The sequence below is a fragment of the Falco rusticolus genome, chromosome 5, assembly GCF_015220075.1.
Source record: "Falco rusticolus isolate bFalRus1 chromosome 5, bFalRus1.pri, whole genome shotgun sequence".
NCBI lineage: Eukaryota > Metazoa > Chordata > Aves > Falconiformes > Falconidae > Falco > Falco rusticolus.
In genome coordinates, this window is record NC_051191.1 from 64,258,761 (window position 1) to 64,271,573 (window position 12,813).

The following is a 12,813-nucleotide window of genomic DNA, read 5'->3' on the forward strand; positions in this document are numbered from 1 at the left end:
TGAATGAGCTGTCTTTGTCAGAAAGCAAGAGGTAGCAGACCTCTGGAGTCTGTCAAGCAAATATTTGAGTAGGTTTGAGAAGTGATGTGGGATGGAGGACAGGCGGTAAATGGTCAGAGTGTTTGTCCTTGGGAAGCGAGGGACATACTTGGTAGCTTGTGTAGGTGCCGGTGTAGCTGTGTTGCAGGCCCACCTGCTAATTGCAGCCCCAAGATTAAGGAACTGCAATTCTCTTCCCTCAGCATTCTTACTAGCCTTCCTGCTCATACCCTAGTTTTTGCCTAGTGTCAGCCTTAACATCTCTTCCTGCAGCAGTTCCCTTTCCTAAGAGCCTTTTGGACTCAGTGCCAGAGGCACTTTTTGTACGTGGGGCAGCATGAACGTCCTCAAAACTGGTTCTCTTCCATGAATGTTTTTGAATGCACAGAAAATGAGTCTAGCTTGGAAAGCACTTCAGCCACAAAGGAATGGGTGCTCAGTGTGCGCTTGGGACAAGAACCATGTGTGCTCGTCCTGTTTTTATACTTCTCCACTTTATCCACTTTTTGTCCCCATGAAAGATGGGTTATTGGGCTAAATAAACATTTGGTGTACTCCAGTACAACTGATCTTACACTGAAAAGAAGGCCCCTACTACAGAGACTTAAGCCTTAAGCCACAGTTCCAGAAATTTGGCTTGATTGTCCCTCTGCTAAGCACTGTCCTGGTGGAGACATTGTGCTATATTATTTTTTTGAGATTTTATTAATTTTGCAGACAATTTCATGGCTTGATGGGAGTGGTGTGACAGTTGCATGCCTTAGTAGTTAATGATATACTTAGATCTGCAGTACTTTTGAGCTGGTGGTGGTTAGTATGCTTTGTTGACCACCTTTGGTGGAAGTGATAAAAATGTGTGCCAAGCCTGCCTAAATATAGTCACATCTTTAGATTCTATACAGTGCTGTATGGCTGGCAGGATTTTTATTTTGTAAAACATTGATTTTGATCTGAGAATCCTTTGGGGCAAATGAATGTTTGCTGGCTCTGTTCTTTTGTCATTGAAGCTGTTGGTTTTTGTTTGTTTCCTCCAACCTCATCCTTTATTGCGTATTGTGGAGATGCATCCTACCAACTGTTAGGCCACAGACTTTTAAATCATTCCCAGTTGTGTCACATAACTAGGTAAATTTCTGCTACTGAGATGTCACGCTGCCTGTAGTGAAGATTATATACTGCATTTTGGTGTTCTGTAACTCAGGAAAGGGATGTCACTGCTAAGCTGCTGGTGATGTGTAGAAATGATCTTGCAGTATCACAGAGCTAAAGGTTGTAGGGGAGCACTAACTTCAGTGGCAAACAAGTCTGAATTCATACAAGATTTCTCCCTTTCCCAGTATCAAGCCCAAGATATCTAAGAAGTTCTGTTTGTGTTCTTTTTTCAGGTACTGGTACCTTGGGCCTCTGAAGACCAAAGCAGCTCACTTCTTCAGTACATTTAAGGTAAAGGGTAATTGTGAGCAAAGTGGGTTTGTAGTTGGGAAATGAAAAGGCTGACTATGCTTTGTATAATTTATCTGCAAGTTTTTGTGAAGGATTCTGGTAAAAATAAAAAATTGGAGTGAAGGTCGACTTGTTAATAAACCTACCAGTTGATAGACTTACCTTCCGAAGAGATGAAGGGAGGAGGAATACTTTAAAAAAATAATTTTTTAGCGAGGATCTGTTGCTGCAAGATCACCAGGGGGAGCCAGTAACCACCTTTGAAAGGAGAGCAGTAGTGATGATGAAGGTAAACACCGAAGTGCTCTGTCACCTTTTCTCAACAGTTTTTCTAATATAACATTTCATTCTGATTTACTCATCTGACGGAATTGTCTATAATTAGACTGCTCATGCACGTTGATAATCAGCCTTCCGTGTGTAGTAAATTGCACATGAAGATTAATAGCTTATATCTCACCTTAAATTTCTCTGTTGCTTAAAATTGATCCTGGAAAGATTAAAATTTGACCTGCATGAAAGGTGAGGTATTTTCATTCACATGCTTTTCTAGTTCTCTGAATGCATAAGTAGCCTCATGAAAGGCTGTGGAAATATCCAGGAGCTGGTACGGTGGGTCAGATAGTGCAGTCCAGCCATGCCATCTGTGATAGTGCCAAAGCTTCCTTTATAGGAAGCTCCTGTAAAAGGGAGTTAAATTGTAATGTGTCTGTGAAAGATTTTATTTTATTTTATTTTGGTTCACCCCACCCCACGCCACCCACCCCCATCCCCAGGATTATTATTCTGTATGCTGGCATTCTAGGTAGAAACCTGTTCTTCACTTCTCTCCAGCCCCTTTAGCCCCTTTCTCACTTTTATTGAGTCCTTAGCATCAATTAGTGGCAGTGATGGTGGATTTCACTGGTGAGCTATTCATTGTACATTTAAAAGATCTGTTTAACCTGCTGAAAGTTAAAGAGAAGTGCCCACTTTTTCTGCTATTAAGATAGTGAAGTTTCTGCCTCATCTCCCCTAATTGTGGCATTTGTTGCTTTATGTGCCTCTTATGTTACCATTTTGTTAATTTCTATAAGAAATGGCTCCAGCATTTTGAGCTTAATCTTTTCCTGGCTTGTCTTTGCTACTGTGCACTTAATCTTTTCCGGTTTTGCTGTAGTTGTCCTTTGAAGCAGGATGACCTGTAGCTGTAAACACTGTAAGGGGGAAGAGCTCACCTCTGATATTAGCAGGGGCATTGTCATGAGTGTTATCATCTCTTCTAAAATATACAGGCTTAAATAATCACAGCATTACTGCTTTTCCTTTTAATCATTAATACTTATTTTTTGTATTGCCCTTACTGATACAACCTCTGTTTTTCCTGTTTATTATGTAAGTATGATAACGGAGTCTTTCCTTGCTCACAGAGGTGTGAGGTGAATTAGCTTAACCACCTGTGCTATATGACCTAAAACTACTTCTAAAGTTTTGTGCATAGAAAAATAATTGCATTTAGTACATGTGGCCTCTTGGCTGGATTGTTTTAGTATATACATTTAAAAAACAATCATATAGGACTTATGAAGGGAATAATATTTTGAGCATTTCAAAACTTACTTTTAAAACAAAATGAAAGGAAATAAACTTTGTCAGCTTCTGAAAGTATTTCAGGAGCTAAGGTTCTTCTGTAGCCCATCAGTTTCTGGCACTGAAATCTGAAATATCATTGAGAATAATGTGTTACTTTTTTTTTTTCTTTTTTTCCCCTCAGATGCTTAATAAAGCTCACCTGACTTGCCTTAAGACCTGTTGTATTGCTGTCTATAAGCAGCTGACTATAAGGTCAGATCTTGATTGTTTGAGTTGTTGGAGAACAAAGGCCTGCTGGGTTTTAGTGCCCCTTGGCTGCACGCAGCACTGTAGTCTTTGTTTGCACTAGACCCTGCTGTGCAGTTGCTCTTTGAGGTTGTCTTTGTGCCATGCAGAAACCAATTATGCTTTCAAACATTAATGTTGACCTTGCTGGTTTTGGTTGTTCCCTCCAGCCAGAAGCAGCTGTATCACCCTGCCACACAGCAACAGCAAAGAAAACATCCCCCTCTATAAGCAGAGGGGGAAATACCTCACTCCTGTAGGGGGAAGGAGTAGGTTAATAGACTTGGGAACCGTGGGTAATCTTTTTCAAGCTGCAAAAGCGTTCGCTCTCATACGAATCTGGAGGCTGGAGAATCATGAAATAGGCCGAGCTGATGGTGGGATCTGGGTAGCTCTGCAGGAGTACTTGGGAGCACAGAATAAATAGGCTAAAGAGCTAAACAGAATAAACAGGTAGGTGCTAAACGAAAGGCCCTTTATCTTCTGTCTTTCCTTTCCATGTAAATCCAAGGAATGGCCTCAGAAGCATCAGGCTGCTCTCATGTATCTGGGTCCAACCGAGAGACCTCCAGAAGAGCCAGAGGAGAAACCTTCCAGACCTCCTTTGTATGTGAGGCTTTACAGACGACTTCGGTTATACTGGTCATCTCCTCCAAAAGGTGTGTGTGTTTTGGCATAAACTCACAGGCAGGCTTTACTCCTCTAATAGGTCAGAGGGGAGTGTTTTTCTGCTTTACTTCTCTGCTCTCTCATTTTTATGTTATTACTTACCTATTAAAACTGTGACTTTGTCAAGATAGTTACCGTGGTATTGGCCAGAAGAGGAGCAGTGTAGTCCTGCCAGTGTTTGTGGTCTTATAAACAAAAGTGCATTTGTAAAGAATCCAGGGCATTCCCTGGGGTCACAGTTGCTTGCCATTGCTATGGAAGCCTCCGCAGGTGATACTTGGCACTTACCGGTGAGCTTCTTGAAATCTTCCTCCTGCAGAATGGCTTCTTAGTGAGCTGGGGAGAGAGGAGCAGCCCTTGTTTTGCAGGATGGGGGGAGCTGCTGACACAGAGCAACAAATGTTACTTAAAATAGAACGATAAAACTTGGGCCATGCAGAAGCCTTAGGTTTCTCTTAGTACATTAAATTTCTTTGTGTCCCATAAATTTTCTTCACTGTACTCTGTGAGCCTCTCTTAGGTTGGCTTGTTAGCTCGGCAGTGCATGTGGCAGACTCCAGAAGGAAGGGGAGCGTGTATTTTGCGCAGTCTGGTGTTATGCAAAGCACTTCTCATTCCTTCTTGGCTAGCAGAGGTGATTTAGACAGAAACACGAACTATATGAGAACTGGACTGTGGAGTTTCCTCCTATAGAAAATACGTGTTCCCATAGCATCCTGAAGATTAGATTCCTGGTTTTTTGGTAGCAGTGCTTCGTATGTTTTCTGAATGTTCCTGTAATACATCAATCAAGGAGATCTGTTAGTCCTTGGCCGTGAGGACTCACAGGGCTGCCATGTAATGTACTTGATAGTCTTTCCTGCTACTGTGTGAGTGCTGGTGGTATTTTTTTTTCTTCCCTTCAGTACTGCCAAACTCTCTTTTCCTTTCTTAAGATTTTGATCTTTGAAGGAAACAAAGCTAGTGATCACAATGGGTCAGAGTGATATTTGTGGCTGGCATTGACGTTTTGTGCTTCATAGTAGTGCAAAGATGATCTGTGTAATTAAATTCCACTTAATGGTATGTTCTCTTCTTGATTTGCAGAAATCCCTGAGGAGGTAACCCCAAAAGACTGGGAAGAATTGATGCTATCCACCATTGAGCTTTCCATTGCAACTCGCAACAGGCAGCTTGATCTGACAGTAAGACTGTAGTATAACTGGATTCCAAATGCTGCCTGCCCACACAGTTTTCCTTTCTTGCTAAACTCCCTTGCGTCTATATAAATAAAACTTACTACTACATGGGCAAGGAGGGGCCCATGACTGAATCCAGAAATGGGCAAATTTCAGAGACAGTGCAAAAGCACTGAAGACCCACGTAAAACTGGGATGCAGTGGGATTTTATGCAGTGAGAAGGTTTCACTAGCCAAACAGAAGTTTTAGGATTGCCCAGGAGAAAACAAAGCATCAAAACAGGTGCCCCTTTCCTTCTTGACCTGTGGGATTCTGAGTGATTCTGTTTTATCAGCTGGTGCTGGAAGGAAGCTGAGCCTGAATGTCTGGAATTGTGGCTTTTTCTCTTTCTTTCAGCTTGCAGAGCAGAGAGCTAAAAAGAACTGGGACTAGAGAAAGAACGGGGGCTACAGTGAGTTGAAGGACAGGAAATGCAGGTGGTTGTGGAAAAGTAGAACCAAGAGAGCAAGGGAACTGTTCCTGTCATAACCTTCTTGGCATGCTCATGCTGTTCATTTGCTGGTTCAAAACCTGTCTTTAGCTTATGTCTGTGTTTTGGTGCAATTTTATTGCTGTGAAAGCTATTTGGATAGATGCCAGTCTTTAATTTTACTGGAAAATGCTAACAGTGGTCCTGTACCGGTGAGCGCTCTTAATGTCTTCCTCAAGCCTGCAGGACACCACTGCCACTACACCCAGATTAACAGGAGGTATTGAATTTACTGCAACATGTTTCGTGTTAAGAATTCGGGGTCTTTAAGAACCTGAAAATTTGTGTTATATTGATACGTTGTCTTTGTAGGATCAGACAAAGAAAAAAATTCAGGCAAATCTAGTCTTAAAATTTACACCTGTTTTCTCCTTAGTATGTGCCACATAAATCTTAATTTCTTCTTCATCATTGGCTTATGATTTGGACCATTAGTGTCCTAGTAATGGTAGAAGCTAGATGAAGGCTAGTATTTGGGGTTTTAGTAGTTTCTAGATGGCATCGAACAGAACAGTTTTGGTCACTGATCTGGATTGGAGTCAGTGATGTAAAGTAAAAACAGACCTACCAAGAACTGAAAAAGTATCTCATTGCCACAGACCATGTCTTTGTGGTTTTTCTTCTCCTTTATGCCTTCAAGGTGCGCTTTAATACTGGTATTGAACAAAGAAGCGATGTAGGGTTCTCAGGTTGTCTTGCATAGCCTAGAGAAATGGACAAGTTTATGTTAGGGCAGTTGTGCTTTTGCTTCTAGATCTGGAGGTATCTTGATACTGCATCTTTTTTTCTACAAATACGGACCCCTTATAACTGCTTTTAACTCCCACTGTTGAAGCCATTGTCCTTGTAGCTATCAAAACTGAACAACAGCTCTCTTGAATCGATACCAGGGCATATCTGCTTAGTGCTGTCAGCCACTCCTGTCTTTCTGTCTCACCTCAGATTCATGCTTAGGCTGCTCTATGGAAGAGAAGCCAATAAAGCCATACAGGAGCAGCTCAGACAGTGCCAAGCCTAACTCTGCAGATACAGCAAAGAAATAAAACAAGTTATACTAATAGATGCATTCATTTTTACTTTTGTCATTTTGATTGCATCTGCACTAGGACTTTTGCCAGGACAGAAATGTTTAAAAAAAAAAAAGAAAAGAAAGGAATTGCATCTTAATCAAAGTTGCTTTCCCAGCAAAAGCTTTGCTGTATGCTTGGTTTAAGGGCAGGCTGTAAATAGAGAAAAAGCCAAGTAAGGAGTTTAAAGGAATGATATCAAGAACACTTTGACTTTCGCTTTATATTGTTTAAGATTATTTTACTGTGTATTTGGTGGCCAAATGTTGCATCATTGTACTCTCGTTTAAATTCATGAAAGACCCATTGATCAGAAATCTTTGTGTGCAGCAGTAAACCCAAGTGATCTGCTATTACTGTCTTTAATAAGTGTGTGAAATGTAACAAGAAGCCAAATGTGTGAGTTGTTATTTCACTTCTCGTGGTGTTTATTGTTGAACGGTCATCAATGAGAAATTACTATCTATAATTTATAATTCGAATCTCGAGAGTGGAAAAAAGCATGAAATGCAGAAATGCATCTTCTGCCTCATTTTGTTGGACAAAGAGCTGGGCATTGTGTGAACATATTGCATTATCGTGGGTGTGGCATTTTGAAATGTTAACTGCTTGATTTCTGAATCTGTTTTTTGCATAGCGCACTGAAGACTTCATGGATATTTGCATTGAAGCAGATACTGTCAGCAAAGGACAGTTTATAAGCAGAGGGTGAGTATTGGAGGGCTGCGAAAAGATGACAGAATCTCTGTATGAGTTGGAACGCTGGGAAAGATGCTGCTTTTTTTATGTTCTTGTGCTGCAAAATTTAGAAGCAGAGACTGAAAGGACACCAGGCAGTAATACTTCATTGTTTTTAATTTATTTTTTATTAATTATATATATTAATAATGTATAAATTATTAATAATATATATTAAAAAATCAGGGAATTACTGATTTTGTTCTTTAAAATTCTTACTAACTTTCTCATTCTGGAAACTAGGCAGAGCTGTCTAGTTGGAGTTCTTCCTAGATTTTGAGTTTGCTTTACCTTCTGTCTTCTCCCCCATTGCTATTGATCAATGCTACTTGGATGATACTGTCATAACCGAGTTACAGACAGCTGTACAGACTTTTCCCCAGAATCTTTCCGCCCTTGCTGCTCAGTGGATTGAGAGGCAGGTCACAGAGCTGATATGTCTGTACTAGTGGTACCTGGAGTTTTTGAACTGATTAGGCAGGCCCTGCTTCTAAGTGAAGAGTGCTTGGCTCAGTAACTGTTGTGAGTAATTAGATCTGAGCTGGAAGAACTTCTGGAAGATGTGAATTTAAACAGGGACTTTAAGCAAATGTATTGGTGCAGCTTGTACACGGAGCAAGAAAGCTGCAGGTATGAAGCAGCAGCATGTAGGGAAGAAGTGAACATGTGCTTCCTTTGCGCTTGGAATGTTGTCTTGTAGTGCACTTGTTCCTCCTGCTCTCACCAGACACAAATCTGAGCTGCTTCTTCGAGCTTCTCTGTGCAGTCCAACTACCAAATACATTGCAGCACCAGATTTTCCTACTAAATCCAAGAGTGCTCTTGTGCATGGGACGTTTTTATTTGCTAATACTATTTTCTAGTCTTAGGGCTCCCTCTAGTGAAATCAATGGAAAGATTTCAACGCAGTTCTACCTGCTTGTCATCACCCTAGTAATTCCTGCATGTATGTCTTGTTTATGATCTAACAGCAGCAGCGAGCCCCTTATTTGGGCAGTCTACGAGTCTCAGTAGGTATAGGATCTTCTGACCTATGCATACACGGGTAGGTCAGGTTACCACTTGCAACTACTTTTAAATTACATGAGCCATGTGGACCATAGATTGCTTGGGACTGAAATCTTTGCTTTGAAGGCCACAGAAGGAGAGGAGGAGGAGATTTTCCCATTAGCAGCAAGAGGAATCTAACCTCTTAAAGGAGGGAGACAAAGGAGATGCTGTACTGGGTTCTTGGACACTTTGCTAGCAGAAAAATTGTAGATGAATTTGTGTGATTTAAGGGAGGGGTATTTGATTGTACACCCACTGTAAAGGATGTCTCCCATGAGGACTGGACATGTTTCACACAGTAGTATGTCACATTTTCTGTCTGCAATTACACTGTCATGCAGAAAAAGCCTCTGATGAGAGTTAACGTGCCCTGCTGGCTAGAGCTAATTAGAGGCAGTACTGAAAGCTTTGAGCTGCTGTTCAAGCAAAATTCAAAGAAACAAGCTCTTTTGATTAAATAGTGCCCAAAAGTCTGTAAGTAACAAAGAAAGAGGGCTGCATGGGGTGGAGGAACAGTGGGAGGGACTGGTTAGTCCTACAGAGAGGAATCAGAACAGAAAAAAATGTACCCTGTTTTTGCAAGGCAAAACTCAGGGTGTTCAGAGGAGGTCTTCACTGCACAATGCCCTTTGCCAGCTAGGTTTGAATTCAGCCCATTATCAGAGGCTTCCCAGTGCTTAGCACCAGCAGGGTTTGTCTTTGGAAATGCGTAAAGAAGCTCTTTCTTTTTTCTTCTTTTTTAATGCATGGTTCTAAACTGCACCAGAATTTGGGGGGTTGAAAAGTTTTTTAGGGAAAATACCTTACCAGTGCAGATACCAAGGGTTTTTTACATTGAAGAGGGCACTGACACAAGCTGATCAGAACTGATGGATCACGCAGACACACAGAGGAAACCACATATCCAGCGGGAAATGACCATGCAGGCTCGGGGGGGGGGGGGGGGGGGGGGGGGGGGGCAGCTGTCAGAGAGTGCATCAGTGCTGTAGGGCAGCTGTAGTTGGATTTCAAAGAAAGGGGTAGGTCCTCTCAGGCGTATAAAAGTGCCCTCTGGCTGTGGATCAGATTTGTGTGAACAAGAGCATCTGCAGCAGGGGTAGAGCTGATGTTTAAGATAGGATGGGGGAAGAGCGGGTGGCTACACTGCAGTGCTTACTAAGAAGTGCTGGAGGGAGGGAGAATGAGGATGGGGAGTGGAGCGCCGGTAATGCACATCCTGGTAGCCAGCTTAGATTCTGTGTATGAAAGTATGGAGAGCTGTCACTCCAGGGCATGAATACAGTTACCAGCTACAGTGCAGAAGACTGGGGTGGGGGTGGGGGTGGGGGGGTTGGTTAGAAAGTCTTACCCTGAATCATTTAACATCGGCCACTTTTGAAAAAAAAAACCTAGATTAAATTTATGTCTTATCTACAGTAGGTGCTGTGGTTCTCTCTCTGCCTGTGTTTTTGTGGTTCAGCATATGGAGTGGGATAAAATAATTTAAACTGTTGGTGTTTGGCTTTGGTCCTCCTCCTGTTTCACTTTCCAGTATTGTTTTGAGTAAGAAGCAGAATGAAGTGGAAATGATTTCTGATCCTTTTATATTGGGTCACTAGAGAAGCAATCAACTGCAAGTGGAGATGTGTGTGTTTGCTTCTACCAGCATTCTCCTTTGACTGATCTTTAGTTCCATGTCTTGTCTCTTTTGAGCTTACCTCGACCCCATAATTGCACCTATATAGAGATTCATTCACCTCTGTGTATCAAAAAAATCTTGCTCACCAGAGTGCAATATCTAGGACTTTGTATGTTAAACTTTGAGCAGATTAAACTGGGGAATTAAAGTGGGGAATCTTGATGCTTGTTTGTACAACTGTATAAACTGACAGTATTGCATGCCATCAATGATTTATAACATATATTGCCAGGAGGATGTTTTAATTCCCTCACATTCACTCATTAATCTTTTAGTATATACATATTTGATTAAAACCAAACTTTCCACAGTTAGTATTGCTTCTGTCCTTCCTGCCCTTTCCTTTTGGTATCTTAGCTTTTCTTCCTTTGTCTTTGATTATCATGTTTCAACCCTCTCTTCTCATGTTCTTTCTCAAACATTTTCTGTGATTTTAAGAGTTGCTTGCATTCCTCAGGGCATAGAAGTATGGGCTTGGTGTATGGGGAGCTTTTGACATGTTTTTGTGATTTCTTTTCCTGGGCAATATTTAAATACACTCTTCTTTCATATCAATCTACAGAACAGACAGAAAGGGTGAGGACAGCTGGCATTGACTGTCAGAGCAATATCTGTGATAATTCTGCCATGCTTAAGAGCTGTGATATACTAACGCTGTAACTCTCTGCTGCCCCTTTTGCTATTTGTGTGTTGCTGTCTGTCTGGAGAGAGGCCCAAACTGCTTGGGGTGTGGTGTACCCTTTGTCAAAGGTCAGCCAAAAGGTTGTGTGTGTTTCCAGTCAGGAGGCCAGAGGTAGGTCACTGTACCCAAGACCTCATGCTTACTCTGAACATGTTGGGAAAAGGAATTGCAATGTGTTATTCTTTAACAGTTGATCCAGTGACAGGACAGAAATGTAAGTCTTGAAAAAGACCACGTGGCACTTGTACCACCAGCTTTCTAGGACAGACAGCTGCCTTCTGTGTGCTCTCATTTGACAATCCACAGAAGTAGGAAAGTGGCACTGCTCTAAGTGCAGTATGTAAGAATCAATCTCACAGGCACCAGAAGGGGGGGGGGGGGTAATTGATAAAAAAGGATATATTATTTGGAGTGGGTAAAACTATGATGTTCTGGGAGTTTCTTCACAAGCGTGGTATAAAAGCAGCTGGTAAACATCGTGCTGACTGGTGTTGATGTAAGAAGAGGGGGGATTTGTTTGTTTGTTAATGGTAATTCAGTGGTTCAATGTAATTCTGTCAGCTTTTTTGGCTTAGGGCTGTTTAAATTGCTGGTAAATTATGATGGTGCATGGGATATGAGGAGGTGGTGGTCACTGCAGGAATTGTGCTGTTCAGCATGTAAGTGAGAAGTGGAAAACTGCTGTATGTTCAAATATACAAAACTGTATGTTCAAATATGTTCAGTGCGCCTCAGAGCAGAAGCTGGTTGGAGGCTGTCAGTGCATACTCGTATGTATTGACTGCAGCAGAAGAGGAAATGTCTTTTACTTTCTCACACTTAAACCTACAAATATTTGTATATATACATAACCTCTAAGTTTACTGAATGCAAAGTGATTTACCAACCCACAATGACATGTCATCCCTAAAGACAGCTGTTTCCGAGAGAAACATCTTCTTATCTTACCTCTTTTTTGATTTGAACAGAAGTCAAAAAATGCGTGATCCACATACGTGCCCTGAAGGGAGTCAGTGCATCCAAGCCAGCAGATGCATCTTGCAACTTCCAGAGGTGAGAAGCTGAGGGAGCTTGAAAACTCTTACTTTATTTCCTCGTACCAGTTGATGCTGCATATTAAGAAATCCCTGCTCCAAATCTGGGAGGTTGATTACACTGCCAGGGAGACACTCAGTTGCTCCGTGCAGCGCTAAGCCCCTGGCCAGGAGATGCATACTGGAATTTCCCAAGTGGTCTGTAAACAAGAGAGGGAGCTTCATCCTGCCAGTAAATAGTGGCAGACCTCTTATGTACACAGTGGTGGTGGGTGTAAAGGGTCTCTTACTTAGGTGTATTGCATGTACACACCTTCTCCTTAGTATTGAAGATGTGTACATTTTACTCTAGAAGGGATTATGCTATACAGAAGAAGATAAATATTAGAAGCTTTATGGTGACCAAGGAGGGTGAGACAAGGCAGTGGGGCTTAGATCACTACAGGAAAGTATCTCAAAACTTTGAGTAGATGAGGCTGAAAAAGAAGCCAAAATCTGTGTGTCTGCCTATGTAATTTAGATTAGTCTTTTGTTGCCTGTTAGAAAGAGGAGGCTGTTATTGCGGCCTTGAGGAGGATTATTTGTTTTTACAAAGATATGATCTATCATTCAGCAAAATAATTCTGTATTAAGGGAGAACAGAATGTGCCAAGAAGTGAAAAAATCTGTTGTTACCAAGTAAAAATCATGAATTACGATGTCGTGATTAGCCAGCATTCTAATACTTGCATCAAACTCGTATCGTGGCAATTTCTTGATTCCAGAAGCCCAGCACTCCAGAGTATTCTATGTACAGCTGAGCCATAAGTAAGGATTGTGGTATAAAATGAGCTGTTCATACTGCAGCT

The 12,813-nt window shown here is 41.5% G+C and overlaps 1 protein-coding gene across 1 annotated transcript in view; it reads left to right on the forward strand.

Moving 5' to 3' along the window:
• Positions 1-12,813, forward strand: part of AGK (acylglycerol kinase) — a 37,718-nt gene that overhangs the window by 23,575 nt on the left and 1,330 nt on the right. Inside the window, exons 10-14 of the mRNA XM_037387846.1 lie at positions 1,425-1,482; positions 3,851-3,998; positions 5,095-5,192; positions 7,421-7,491; positions 11,900-11,984. Of these exons, the coding sequence (XP_037243743.1) occupies positions 1,425-1,482; positions 3,851-3,998; positions 5,095-5,192; positions 7,421-7,491; positions 11,900-11,984 (460 nt within the window). The remainder of the gene's footprint in view (positions 1-1,424; positions 1,483-3,850; positions 3,999-5,094; positions 5,193-7,420; positions 7,492-11,899; positions 11,985-12,813) is intronic.